General features: G+C 31.9%; 1 protein-coding gene across 3 annotated transcripts in view; it reads left to right on the top strand.

Moving 5' to 3' along the window:
- LOC132703789 (sodium channel protein 60E-like) overlaps positions 1 to 14,769 on the top strand; it is a 192,846-nt gene that overhangs the window by 125,269 nt on the left and 52,808 nt on the right. For all 3 annotated transcript variants that reach the window (XR_009619148.1, XM_060673274.1, XM_060673266.1), the window contains exons 9-10: positions 4,295 to 4,443; positions 6,344 to 6,486. Coding sequence is in view for 2 of the 3 variants with exons in the window: in XM_060673274.1 (XP_060529257.1) it covers positions 4,295 to 4,443; positions 6,344 to 6,486 (292 nt within the window). In the remaining variant the exon portion in view is untranslated. The remainder of the gene's footprint in view (positions 1 to 4,294; positions 4,444 to 6,343; positions 6,487 to 14,769) is intronic.

Raw genomic sequence — 14,769 nt, 5'->3', positions numbered from 1 at the left:
TGTTACTATGAAATCCAAAAATGATAAAGATGCTGTCATTGCTGCTATCCGGAAAAAGAAAGGTCTTAAATTAAATGAAACAGGATTATCCCGAAATGATTCGGCTATATACATCAATGAGCAGCTGACATTTGAAAATAAAGGGTTATTCAAGAAAACCCGCGATTTTTGCAGAAAAAATCCAGGAGCCAAGTGCTGGACTTTTGACTGCAAAATATACTTGAACCATAAGGATAAAGTGATACAAATATTATCTGAAAACATGCTGAAATGACCTTGTGTGTAAAATTTTAACGTAAATTTAATATAGTGTTTTTTCTAGTTTTTTTTTAACAATGGCGTTTAAAATTAAATATCAGAATGTGGGTGGGATGAGAACAAAATTGCAAGAGTTTTATTTATCTACATTAATTGATCAAGCGGATGTTTTCTGTGTTACTGAGTCTTGGCTCAATAATAATATTTTTGACTCTGAGTTCATTGATACAAATTATTACGAAGTTTTTAGGTTGGATCGAGATCTACTTAGATCAAACAAAAAAGATGGTGGGGGTGTTTTTATTGCAGTCGCGAAAAAGTTCGAATCAGAAGCACATTTTGATTAGAGCTGTGATGGGATTTTTGAGGATCTGTGGGTGGAAATTAAGCTGCAAGCATCTGTGTCTATTCTGCTGTGTTGTGTATATGCACCTCCTGAATCAAGTGTTGAAAATCTCAATGCGCACCTAAATAAAATTTCTAGTATTGTGCAGATGTGTCCTGCAAAAAAATGTGTTATTTTGGGCGATTACAATGCTTCGAAAGTAAAGTGGATATTCGATAGTGGCGATAGTTGTTACGTACCCTCAGAGATATCTGGATTATATGGTGAGTCACTCATTGATTCTTTCAATTTAATTAATGTTGATCAATTCAATGGCGTCCCTAATGATAATGCAGGATTTTTGGACTTGGTCTTTAGTAATTTTAAAAATGTTAGCGTGACGAGGTCTGTGGACCCTTTTGTAGTGGAAAGAGTTACTCAACATAAATGTATTGATATTTTGATTGATACAAACATACAGGAATCACTTAAAGGAAAGTGTAGTTTTGAGAAATTGAAATACAGGTATGCAAACTATGGCGTAATAAACGTAGAGCTGTCACGTATTCCGTGGTTGGATCTTTTTAAAGACTTGAAAGTTGAGGACTGTGTACATATTTTCTATGAAAGGGTTTACGGGGTGGTCACGGATACTGTTCCGAAGAAAAAAGTAAATAATAAATTTCCTACTTGGTACATTCCAAGTACGAGAGCGCTTATTAAAGAAAAATATAAACCACACCAAAGATGGAAAAAGTACAACAATCCTGTTGATTATGTCATATTCTCTAATTTGAGAAGGAAGGTCAGAGCTGCAATAAGCACAGACTACAAAAACTATGTTAAAAACACTGAAAGTAATCTGAAAGATAATGTGAAATCATTCTGGAGCTTTGTAAATAATAAAAAAAAATCAAAAAACATACCAAAATCAGTAACGTATCAAAATCGTAGTTTTTATACTAATGTAGATATCTGTGCAGCATTCTCTGATTTTTTTTCGAGTGTCTATGAACCTGATACAACTCCTTCGAGAATTCCGTTGTTAGAACCGCCATGTGACACTGTTGTTTTAATCAGGATCCAGCTAAGTAAGCTTGATATAAATAAAGGCCCTGGACTTGATAACCTACCCCCGATATTATTCAAATCATGTGCTGAATCTTTAGTGCAGCCACTTTTTATTATTTACAATAAAAGTTTATCTGAAGGGCAGTTTCCAACTATTTGGAAGTGTGCCAAAATAATACCTGTGCACAAGAGTGGCAGCAAGGTTGACGTCACAAACTACCTATATTCTATATCTATTCTTTCCGTTCCAGGGAAAATGTTGGAAGCTAATAATTACCAATGAGTTATTTTTCAAATTAAAACATGCTCTTGGAGATACACAACATGGTTTTTTTAGGCGTAGGTCGGTTGCTACCAATCTCTCACTATATGTCCAGGATGTTTCTGAGGCGTTAGATAATAGGGTGCAGATAGATGCTGTGTACACCGACTTCCCAAAAACTTTTGATAAGGTTCACCACCCAACAATGTTGATCAAATTAAAAAATTTCGGTGTGCACGGTTGTCTTTTATAAAATTCTTCAATCCTACATCAGTCCTCGGACTCAGTTTGTAGAATTGAATTCTGCAAAATCCCAAACGACCCGCATCACATCTGGAATTCCTCAAGGGTCCCATTTGGGACCATTGTTATTTTCACTGTTTATCGCAGATGTCAGTAAATGTTTTCTTTTTGCTAAATCAACATCATACGCAGATGATCAGAAATCATACGCGCCCGTGAAAAGCCTTAACGACTGTCATAAGTTTCAAGAACATCTTGATCGTTTTTATGAATACTGTGTAAACAATCCGTCTATTTTTAAATATTGATAAATGTTACTGTCTTAAGTCCAGCAGGCGGATAAATGATATAAACTTTGACTACACATTCAATGGTGCAAAATAAAAAAAGTAGAGCAGATTAGGGATCTTGGAATAACTATAGATGTAAAATTAAGTTTTGATATCCACATTGAGAATATAGTAAAAAAAGCGTATAAAAATTTAGGTTTTATATTAAGAGTTAGCAAGGAATTTCAGGATCACAAATCGCTTATTATTCTATACAATTCCTACGTTCGATTTCACCTTGACTATGGCGGTGTGATATGGAGTCCTCAATATCATAAATACATAGACAGAATCGAGAGAATACAAAAAAAGTTTGTTTTCCATTTAAATTTTAGATTTAACCGTAACTTACTAACTCATTCGTATGAAGCTAGTCTTAATTTCTACCATATACTGAAGTTATCTGTTAGAAGAATTATCTCCAGTGCTATATTTTTGCATAATTTTATTAATAGTAGGATTGACTGTCCTTTACTGTTGGAAAAACTATCCTTCAATGCCAGAGTCGTTATAACAAGAACTCCTTCATTATTTTACGTGCCTAGATTTAATACAAACTTAGGTAACAATTCCCCAATATCTCTTTTACATAGACATTACAATAATTATTTTTCGCACATAGACATCTTTGCGTTATTACTTAATTCGTTTCGAAATCAGGCAATTAGGGTTTTTCTATAAATTAATTTTAATTTTTGATTTGTTTTCCTTATTTTTTCACATTTGTTTTTTGTAATTCACGCACTTAATATACAGTGTTAGTTTTGGTTTAGCTTGGTAAGTTTGATTGTTATTATTATTATTATTTTTTTTTATCTTCTGCTTATCGTAGATATATTTAGGTACTTACTTATAAGTTTTACTTTGTTAATTAAATAATGGTATAATTGTTAGTGTGTCCTTGTAAATTGTGAAGTTAGTTCTTCATGTTAGGGCACCTTTGTCATAAATAAATAAATAAATAAATAAACTTTTTGTCTCCAAAAAACCCAATGACTAACTAAAGTTTTAACCCAAAAATGATCCATCTATCCAAATTATTTTAAGAAAACTACTGACATAATTAACAAATAAGGTCGATTATCCAGATTATTTCACCTGTGATTAATTGATATTTACTATCCAGCTTTAATATAAATATTAAATAATATTTGGTAAATACTCAACACTCAACTATGTACATGCATAATAACTAATTTTTATTTTGTAAAAATTTAACAAGTATTGTATTGGTCCTACACCAAGATTTGGGAATGTCCATCAATGTGACTCAAACGATTTAATGCGACCCTCTCCATATTAACCTCACTCATTAGAATCCAACGTTGCGATAGTGGCGCCGCATTGTACCTCATTGTATCTTGTTGGGTTACGCCCAGAAGATGTTTTTTTTTCTATCATTGTCTGATATTTATTGTACCGAGAAAATCGGGTTACTTAACTGTCAATGATCGGTTATTTATAACTCATGAAAGTCATATATTTGCAACTATAGAACTACCGCTCCCTATGAGGAACCTGTCACTACAAATATCTATTTAAAGGAAAATTACAGAATATTGTGCCTGGATATCTCATCACACACAGGTAATGTGTTTGTTGCTGGATATGCTGGATAAGCAAGGGTTGTTTGACGATTCTACTTATGTCTGTGACTGTCACAATTTTAATACTATCAGACGATGCTTAACATTGTGTAGTGTGGAAAAGCAAGTGAAATGTTTTATTATTATTGATATTGATTTTATTATTATTATTCTATTATCATTAACTTTTAAAAGAAAGAACATATTATGTTATCTGCAGGTCTGTTACTCCAAGTCCTAGTCCCAGTCCTAGACACGAACAAAAGGTGGACTCTGCTCGCCCTCAACAACTTGCGATTGTACCTCAGAAGCACGTCCAACTCGCTGACCACAAATACTCGGACACCCTTCACCCTCAGAATATACTGCGTAAGTTGGGGAAACTGTAGAAAGAATTGTAACGAATCGAGCTAAAGCATTTTAATGTATCGCATGACCATAAAGGAGTATCTTCGATTAAACATTTTCCCCTCTCTCAAATTAAAAACACGAAACGTTAATTATTCGCTTCGTCTTCATATTGGAATTTAAAAGTTTTAAATTTGTATCTGCAATCTCGTTATCCGTCACGAGTTTTGCTGTAGACGTATTCTAGCGAATATCGGTTCTGACTACAGAATGTCTCCTCGTTGATGGAACATTAGCCATTTTCGGAAAACGGCATGTTGCAATTGCAAGATTTTTCAAATTCTATTTGCCACAAAAAAAAGTGAAATATTCTGACAGACAATTAACACGTTTTTCAATTCATATAGTCAGGTTTCTATACCCAAATGGTAAGGTTTTCAAAATAAAAGCAATTTTCTATCATATATAATTATTTGAATATAAGCGTGATAGAGGAGAATTAATAAACTATGCAAGAAAATTTTAAGGAAGCTGGTTTTCCCAATATGTTTCATGGGACATCATGTAGTTTATTACTCTGAAAAATATCAAAAATAGGCGATATATAAGGTGTTTGAAAATTAATTGCAAAGATTTTTAGGTCATTGTTATGAGCCAATCAGCCAATCCGTTTTTTTATATAAACAGCTAAACTAAATTGTTGATCTGACGGCAAAAATTGTCAATAATCTTTTTTTAAACGCAGCCTTAAGGGCAGTGTGAGCGGAATACATTATTGACAGCAAATCATGCACTTATTGGCTCACACTTAGAGCAAGATAATTATAAACTTATAAATGCTCCATAATTCGTCAAAACGCAGTGAGTGGACAGCATAAATAATATGCTATGCTACAAAATGATATGTGTAAATTGTTGTGCCTAACAGAAAACTGGAAAACTCTGGAAGAATTGAAAACGTTAGTGATAAAAGACTTCGTCCTGGTAAGTGCCTTTTGTTGAGAACATAAAAAACATGGTGAAAGCGCTATGAAATATCGTCATCAGAATGGGTATGTAGCAAGTAAATCAACAGAAACCGCTATCTTTCAATTTATAAAAACAATAGGAGGAACAATAGCTTTAGGCACGTGCTTTGATCCTTCTAGAGCATACGATTGTATAGATAGGAATTTATTGGCCAAAAAAATAGATTTATACGGTGTAAGAGACAATGTGCTAAAATTCTTTGAATCACACTTATAGGGAAGAAAAAAAAATGTTAAAAAACCAAAAATGGCAGTTATTTAGTTAAGGAAAATGGTCTGGGCATAGAACAAGGTAGTATTCTTCGCCCAATTTTATTCATCATTTTTGTGAATGACGTGTATTTTGTAACAAAGTAAAAAGAAAAGAGCATAATATGCTATGCTAGACTAGCCAACCTGCTTGTAGGTGGAAACAGTCTTACCGAGGTTAGTGATAAAGGTAACGATATTATCGCAAGGGGTTATTGCTGGTTTCTAGGAAATAAATTGATATTAAACAAAGAAAAAACAAACTATATTATTTTTAGAACTAGATCAGGTATAGGCGAAACACCACTTGGCATAAGGAAGCCATTTTCACCGTGTATGCTTTATATATTTATGAAGCATTAATATTGTTTTTTTAAAAATAGAAAGGACTTCGAGCTGCAGATATTTCACGGATATAACATCAGAACCTTGAACTGTTTAACCTTAACTGCATGGAATCCCTGGTACATGTGCCTGAGATTGTATAATAAACTGCCACTTAATGTTTATTATTATTATAAAAACGGAGACTAATTTGTGGCTGATAAATATGCCCTTACCTTTGTACTGAATTCTGAAGCACTCCGTATTTCTACGATGTCGCTATTATAATATGATGTTTTGAGAGTATTAATTTTTAATAGATCCAAACAAGGCCGCACTGCACAGCAGGCAGGCGAGCAGCAACAGCGGAGGTAAACAGCCTTCGTTAGATGACTCTGGAGTCGTCGATGACCACGAAGATGGTGACGGAATATCCGATACGGGAATGCCGCTTTCTTTAAAGGTAATAAACTATTCAATTAATATTTTTGGTAAATTTTTCAATCAAACATGGAGAAATTTGTTGAAGTGTGTTATAATTTCATGTCTTTCAACCTTCACGTTTGAAAATTTCAGTTAGAAGTCAATTATGAATTAATTCGATTAATTTAAAAATGTGCATTTGTAGACTTTACATATTTATTTTATTTTATAAAAAGTATTTGTTGCGGAAAAAATTAAATACCGAACTGATTCACACCTTGAATTTTAGATATCGGAGTCTTAATTCTCCTACCCAAATCAAAAAGCATTGTTTGTAGATCATTTTCCTAGAGTATCTAGAATGATATGATGCTGCTGATCCCATTAATATAAAAAAAAAATTTTTCTTTAAAAAGACAATAATTTGCAGTATATTTCTGTTAATAAAGTGTTGTATTGTATTGTTTTAAGTATACACGTTTTATGAACTGATAGATTCATTATCTTTCATAATATGCTAGTTAAAATAAGTAACTAAGAAATTATAGACTTTACTTTGATTATTTCTAAATTAAAAGTTTCTTTTTTTTTCAATTCTGTATATTTTTCAAATTTTCACTAAATACTTTGTATTGATTATTATCTTTATTATATCTTTAATATTTATATTCATTCACTTTTATGTATATAGTAGATAAATAACGGCTTATTTCATTTTTTGCTTTAATAGGGGATCTGTTATGAATTATGATAAAACAAGAAATAATTTATTGTTAAAATATTTATATCCTATTATTTCGCTGATTGAAAATATTGCACTTTCCTGCCAGCTATTATGGTTTTCATCTTTGACGGCATAATAATGCTTATGTGTTTTTTATTGTTTCAATATTGTGGTAGATTGTTTTCAACATATTATAAGAATGAGTAAATGTGTTACGGGGCGAATTTCATTTTGCGCAACTTGGTCTAGCATTTTTTCGTCAATTTAAGTTCGAAATTCAAATGTTGATAAATATGTTACCTTTGTCACAGATAGCGGACTTGTTTAATTACTCCAATATTTAATTGACACATTTTTGCAAAATATAAGAAATAACGTGAGTATGATCTACCTTTTTTTGACAAAATTACTGAAAATTAATTAAAATTAATATCTTGTCCAACAAAAAATATGTAAATATATATATTTTGTTTAAATTAAACCTATTAAATTTTGAAACATAGAACTCCAAGCCAATTATCTCGATGTACTTCTGTATTTATTTATTGCTGGCACTACCAAAATGCATAATATTGCTTCAATAAAAAAATGATATTCTGGATAATAAAGATAGACGTTCGTTTCCAAAAAATTATTATTTTTTAAAAATAAACTTATATGTGACAATAAGTAAGATATTAAAAATCAACCAAATTCATCTCTAGATTACGCTAATATAAACAGATTAATCGGTTTTAACCTTTCCAAATTTTTTGTTACAATAAAAATGTTTTCACAAATTTTACAGAATAAGTTGATTCATTCCGGGCCGCTTGTCCAATTACCTACCTTCTTCCCAGCAGCTTTATTGCTGCAGTTGAGAACTGTACACTATATCTTCTATTTCGGTTTGATATATTTTTATTTATTTATTTATTAAGTTTTTTGGTAGCTAAAATTATAACTTATATAAGATTATAACTTATTATTAATATATAGCTACAAATGAATTAGATTTTGTAATGAAGCGTTAACCATAAGCACTCTGGAGATACAAAGAGGTCTTCGAATTTCCATCGTCTTTATTTTATAAAATGAAGACAACGGAAGTTCGACAATCTCTTAGTATATCTACTGCTTACTACTACCTTACCTTCAAGCAAACATAACCACAGTTCTGGAAGTGTTTGTGTAAAGTAGATCAAAAACTCTAGAACTATCTCTTGAAACTCCAACATTTATTTTACTTAGCAAATCTTGGCGGTAAATTAAATTATTAACAATTTTGACCGTTACATCATCTTGCGTTCTTAGAGAAAAGTAATTATGGAGGGGTTCCGGTTGCCCACATAGGTTGGAAGCGAAGTTTACCTTTTTGTTCATACTTTAAATTTCACAACCGAAGTTTACTAATTACTAATAATTTATATATAAAAAATAAATAAATAAACTTCTAATTGCTTCTAAACTCTAACGACTTTCGGTAACCAATTTCTAAACACCCAGTTTTACATTTTGCTCTTAAAGTTTTTTTACAATTTACCGTTGCGTTTTCTTTTCTTTTCATACTCTTTTGGTATTGCCAATAATTTTATTTTTATGGATGATAACGCTTGTTCTTGTCGAACTGGTCGAAATGGTCCGGACTGAACTAGACAAGGAAGCAATACTCCGATTGCCTAAAATAAATATTTCATTTTGCGACTCAGATAGGCAAGGATGCAACACTTTTGCCGACAAGCTTACTCCGCAAAAGATTATTAACATTACTTAGTTTCAGTGGGCGTTCCTATATATCTTGCAGAGGCCGTGTGGGCACATTTTTTATTAATCAGTTATTGCAAATTTTGATCTTCGGTATAGTTTGTGTATCAAAAATAATAAATAAATCAATTTAAGAAAGTTTTTAAATAATGACTCTATCATGCAACATTGACATTTATTATAAAAAATATTAGATTATTAGAGGACTTTTTACACCTCATTTTTTTTTTAAATTTTGGTAGCACATTCAGCACATAGTTTTCTTTTTAATTTTTCGAACTTGCAAAATATTGGAAAGCGAATGCAGTTTGGTGACAATGACGTCCTAGTTCTGCTGCGGGAGGTCTAAATCTTTTTTTAAATGTTTAAGAAACATGGTCCGTATTATTAGGGGTTGATCTTCAAAAATATCGAGCAAAACAACACATTACGATAAACACAAATTTACGAAAGACACCTAGACCAATTCTAACCTTTAATATAACGTTAACAAAAAGTAACGTTCCAAAAATTAAAAATGTTGACTTCAAAATAACGTCAGAAAAATTAGGTTATTAGTCGTTAATAACCATCATAAGGGTGAAATTTAATTAAAATATCTAAAAGTTTAATTGAAAAAAGTTTTTTCTTTTTCGGTTTTCTACAAATGTGCGTATTTTCAAAAAAAAATCGGCCACACTCTATTTTTTTCACTCCAATACAGTGGTTAAGTTTATGTGAAGTTAATATGGTTTTAGAATTTTAAAACCAATTAAAGTTTTGTTTAATTTAATAACAATTCAAAGAGGGCAGACCCCATTTTCTGAGCCACAGGATTATGCGTTTGCCAGCCATCATTGTTTATTTTATCCTAATTGAAGTTCATTATAAAAAGACACACTTACCATCACTCTAATAATTTTATGAATGATTTAATCACTATTCCGCTGGTATAGAATGTCAAAATCTGTTTCTGATTATTTTACTGAGTGCTGACATCTGTCAAAGATATTTCTAATGAAAAATTGAAAAGAGCAGTGAAAGTATCTGTTTGGTAATTGTTTTTATTCGCTTCAGGAATACTTTGACAGTAATTTTGTTTTCCACAAAAAAAATGAATAATTAAAGCGGATTTAATGAATCGCATACTCAGTCGTTGTATTTTTTTTAATTATGCTTATATTTAGTTTTTGAATATTTTTCTTGGCTTCTTCAGAGCTTGACTGAATGCGAATGAATAGTTTTGTATTTGTCTTTATATGTGAGTGTGTTTATGTTTAATAATAGTAATAATAATAATAGTTGATTTACAAATAACATATTCTAAAGAATATTAAATAAGTAGAGATACATAAATAGTGAATAAATAGTTGAGAAGCCCACGAAATATTACCAAATGAATATTTGTGTGTGAGCTGAACAATATACATAAATCAAAAAATAAATACATAAAATTTTAAGTTTTAAGAATGTGATGTATAACAGACTTGCAAAAATCGGAACAAAGTCTATGGATCTTAACTAAAAACTTAATGAGTTGTAATAATAGAATAACAATTTTTTAATTCTATTTGTTGCTGAATAACCCATGCTTTTATTTTCTTTTTATATTCAATGTAGGGTCTATAATTTAAAATTACTTCAGGTACCACGGCAATAATTTTTGTTACTAATTAAGAAAAGGATTCCTGACTTGACCTATAGACTTTTCTGACCTTGTTACTCGCAGTTTTTGTCTTTAGGATCGTGTCGAATAATCGTGCTCGAATAGAAGTAAGCTGTCCTTGCGCTAGTCATAATAATTCGTAATTTTGACAAAAAATAATTGTCTAATATCTTAGATCTTTGCTGTTTGATACAATTCTTCTATAGGATAAATAAGCGGTTTATCATATATAACTTTAAGAATCCATTTTTGGGTAATTTCAATTTTCCTGTAGTAGTTATTAGGGTTGGGTGGACCCTAAGAGACCGTATGCGGTTCGACCAATGCATTATACAACATTTTTAGGTGTTCTATATCACAAAATATCCTAGCATTCTTGAATATTTGGAGAAAGGATCTCAATTTTTTAATAAGTTTATCATAACACTATATAACACATAATAGGGGGAAACGTAACTTGCGTGCATAGAAATCGGACCATTGCGAACTTTTGACTTCAATTTATTTTATTTTTTTTGAGAAATTACTGCTCAGATAAAACAAAATGTGCTGTTTGAAAGGCAATTTAGTGTACTTTAATACCAGTATAAATTGATTAAAATTTAATTCTGCTTTTCAGGTTTAGCATAGTAAAATAACTGCACGAGTCAAATAAACTTTTTTTTATTAGGGCATTTGACAATTAGCAACTCAACACTTATTTTTTAATAATGGGTATAACCCCCTCTTGTCCCAATAACATCTCTGACTCGATTAGGCATAGATCTAATTAAGTTCGCTATTGTTTCTTGTGGAATGTCAAGCCACTCTTGCTCCACTGCAACAATAAGCTATAGGATCGAGGTTGGACTACGAAGTCTAGCTCGAACTCTCCGTTTTAGCTCATCCCATAAATATTCGATCGGATTGAGGTCTGCACTGCATGTTGGCCACTTCATAACTCGAAAAGTGACTAATGTAATCTTGCACGATACTTGCAATGTGCGGTCTAGCATTGTCATGCATAAAAATGAATTTTTAGACATATGGTACTAAGTGATATGATAAAATATCATCAATGTACTTAGTACCTGCTAAACCTCCTGTCCCTTGACTACGGCCGCCCCTACAGATGAAAACAGAGTCGGTTCGTGCGTCCATAAAAATTGCACCCCATATCATGCAGGAACCACCTTCATAAGCAATCGCTCTCCTGGTCTTCGGTACACTTTTTTTCGTCGGTTACTACCGAAAAAGCATATTCTAGTTTTACCTGAGAACAAAACAGAACCCTATTGGTACAATGTCCAATTCAGATGATCCGGTGCAAAGCGTAGGCGTGTTTGTGGATGAGCTGAAGTAAGTTTTGGACTAATTGTAGTTATTTTTGTGGTAGAGTTATTTTCCTTCAGTCTTCTGCTCACTCTCCACCGACTGATAACCACTCTTCAAACTTCATGAAGCTGTTGTTGCACTTGAACCGCATTAAGGTGACGATTTCTTATTATTGTTGACATAATAAAGCCATCACGAGCCGCTGTAATTCCCCTTCGCCAGCGCGTGAAAATTCAGTTATCGAGCAACAGCTCGCTGGCGAAGTCCACTTTCGATTAAGGTGATAACTTGAGCGGCATTTTGTGGTGTAGTATGCATCAAGCTAACCCAATAAACGGTATCCAAATCGTTATAAACAAATAATGTGAAAATTCCAGTTGCAAAGGCGATTAATTTAAGTCTATAACAAGTTTGTAACTATCATTATAACTACTGCATGAACACGTTTCATTTCTTTAACCGTAGCTGCGCATATAAAAGATCAGCACTTTTGACAAATTTAAACTGATACTATTTATATTAAATTCTCTTTCAAATAGCATGTTTATTTTTTGGGACAGTTGAATAGTTTCTAGAAAAAATATATACTAAAATCAAAAATTTACAGTGGGCCGATTTCCATGCACGCAAGTTTATATTGATAAACTCATTGAGTTTACTCCAAGTTTTGTGAAATTTTGCAAAGCAATTTTTCAAAGAAACTTCCACAGGCTACTGTAATACTTTTTACAACACTTCTGGATTCCTCCTGCGTCGGTATAACGTCAAAACCAGACTTACCACTTGTCCAAAAATCTCTCAACATCTGCGGTCCGTCAAAGACAAAATTCTATTTGAGATGCCAGGAGTTTACAGCATTCCATGCATATGCGGCAAAGAATTCATTGGAGAGACCGGACGAAAAATAACAACTAGGCTCAAAGAACCCGAAAGAGCCTTACGACTAAGGCAAATAAACTCATCAGCTGTTGCTGAATACACTCATGAAACCGGGCATAAAAAAAATAAAAAAATTTTCGATAAAACTAAAATTGTTGCATGTAATCAGTTCTTCTACCAACGAAAATTCCAAGAGTCTATAGAAATCTAAAAACAACCTAACAATCTTAACCGCGACTCAGGTCTCCACCTGTCGCCAATTTGGGAATCAGTCATCCGAGACGGGGTTTATACCTGTCATTAGCGCCCCCGCAAACAATATATAAGCAGATACAGAGTAAAATACGAGCCAGTTTCAGTCAAGCTCTGAAGAAGCCAACAGGATGATTTGCGAGACGTCAGAAATTTCGACTCAGGAAAAACCGACGCAGGAGGAATCCGGAAGTTTTGCAAAAACTATTTGGCAAAGTACACGAATCACAGGAGAATGGGAGGAAAACATTTTTTGAAAAGTCTGAAGTTAGCTCTTTATAGGAAGAGTAATTGTACAACATTTTTAAGTTATTTTCGACGTTGTTTTTGAGCATAATGCATAAGTATAGAACATCAGGGTATCGTCTGCAAAACTCAAAATATTCCCATTTGAGTTTACACGAAACATATCGCTAATGTACAAAACAAAGAGAATTTGATCCATTACACTTCCGTATTCAACCTTTCTGTAACAACTAAGCATACCATCCTGGATGACAAATTGCGTTCGGACACTGAGATAGCTTGATATTAATTTTAAGGCTACTCCCCTAAATCGTAGACCCTTCAAAACATCAATCAACTTCTTGTGATTTACGTTATCGTATGCTTTCTTAATATCTAAATAAACACAAAGTGATTTAAGATTTCTATCTAAAGATTTATAGATTTCTTTCTTTCAGTGTAGTAATAGCATCTTGGGTGGATTTACCGTTCAAATTGATGATAGTGTACAATTTTTAATTTTTCGAGATAGCTAACAATTCTGTTTTTTTCGTATTTTTTTGAAATATTTCTTCGAAGTTTGTGATTGGCCTATAATTTCCAGGGTTTACAGTCTTTTTAAAATTTTTAGGAATATCCCTTTATTAATACAGTTATTTAGAATATGAGTTAGAGGTTTCACAATAAAACCTACTATCTTTTTGAGTGTTTCCGCCCATATGCCGGCAAGTTCATGAGATTTTTTGGATTTTAGATTTAGTGTTGTGCGCCTGATTTCGCTGACATCGGTCTCATGCGGATACATACAGTTCGGCAGGTATTCTTAGCAATATCATTTTTTTTCTCGTTTTATCGTGCCATCCTTGCTTTGCATTTGCGTTATCGAGAATTTCTTCTTTGTACCATTCATCCTTTGTAGACTTTTCCACAAACCTGTGTTATTATTTCTATCGCCCTTAATTGCATTTAAAAAAACAATGACTTTTTGAGTTATTAATGAGTTTAGGCAGTTTGTCTTTATATGCTGTATAACGGGTTTTTAAATCATATAAATAATCGTTTTTATATTTACATTACTTTTTCTTGTTATAATGTATCTTGTACAGAAATGGTCAAAAAATACATTAGCAAAAATAATAAAAATGAATTTCAATAAAATCAACTAAACTTTATGTCTTTTAAAAATGATGACGATTTCTATCAGTGAGTTTGCAGATGTTCTTTGAAATCGAGTGTTAAGATAAATTTAAAGGAAAACAGTTTACTAAAGTATTTCGTCTAGTCTATATAATAGTTTGATTCCTATTTTTTTAAATTAGGGTGCACCAAAATAACCTAGATTAGTTTAGATTCTTTGAAAAATCGGATATTTGTAGAAAAGTGAAAAAGAAACAACTTTTTTTCCTCGATATTTTAATTTTTTTATATTTGTTATAAAAGTATTAATTTTGACATGTATTTAAAAACTTTCGTAAATTAATTTTTTTATTATTTTCGATGCACTATAACCAGCAACAAAATTTGCTAATGGTAATTAATAA

Source organism: Cylas formicarius, unplaced genomic scaffold, assembly GCF_029955315.1.
Source record: "Cylas formicarius isolate icCylForm1 unplaced genomic scaffold, icCylForm1.1 PGA_scaffold_10__41_contigs__length_53128322, whole genome shotgun sequence".
NCBI classification, from domain to species: domain Eukaryota; kingdom Metazoa; phylum Arthropoda; class Insecta; order Coleoptera; family Brentidae; genus Cylas; species Cylas formicarius.
This window is presented reverse-complemented; position numbering and strand designations above follow the sequence as displayed.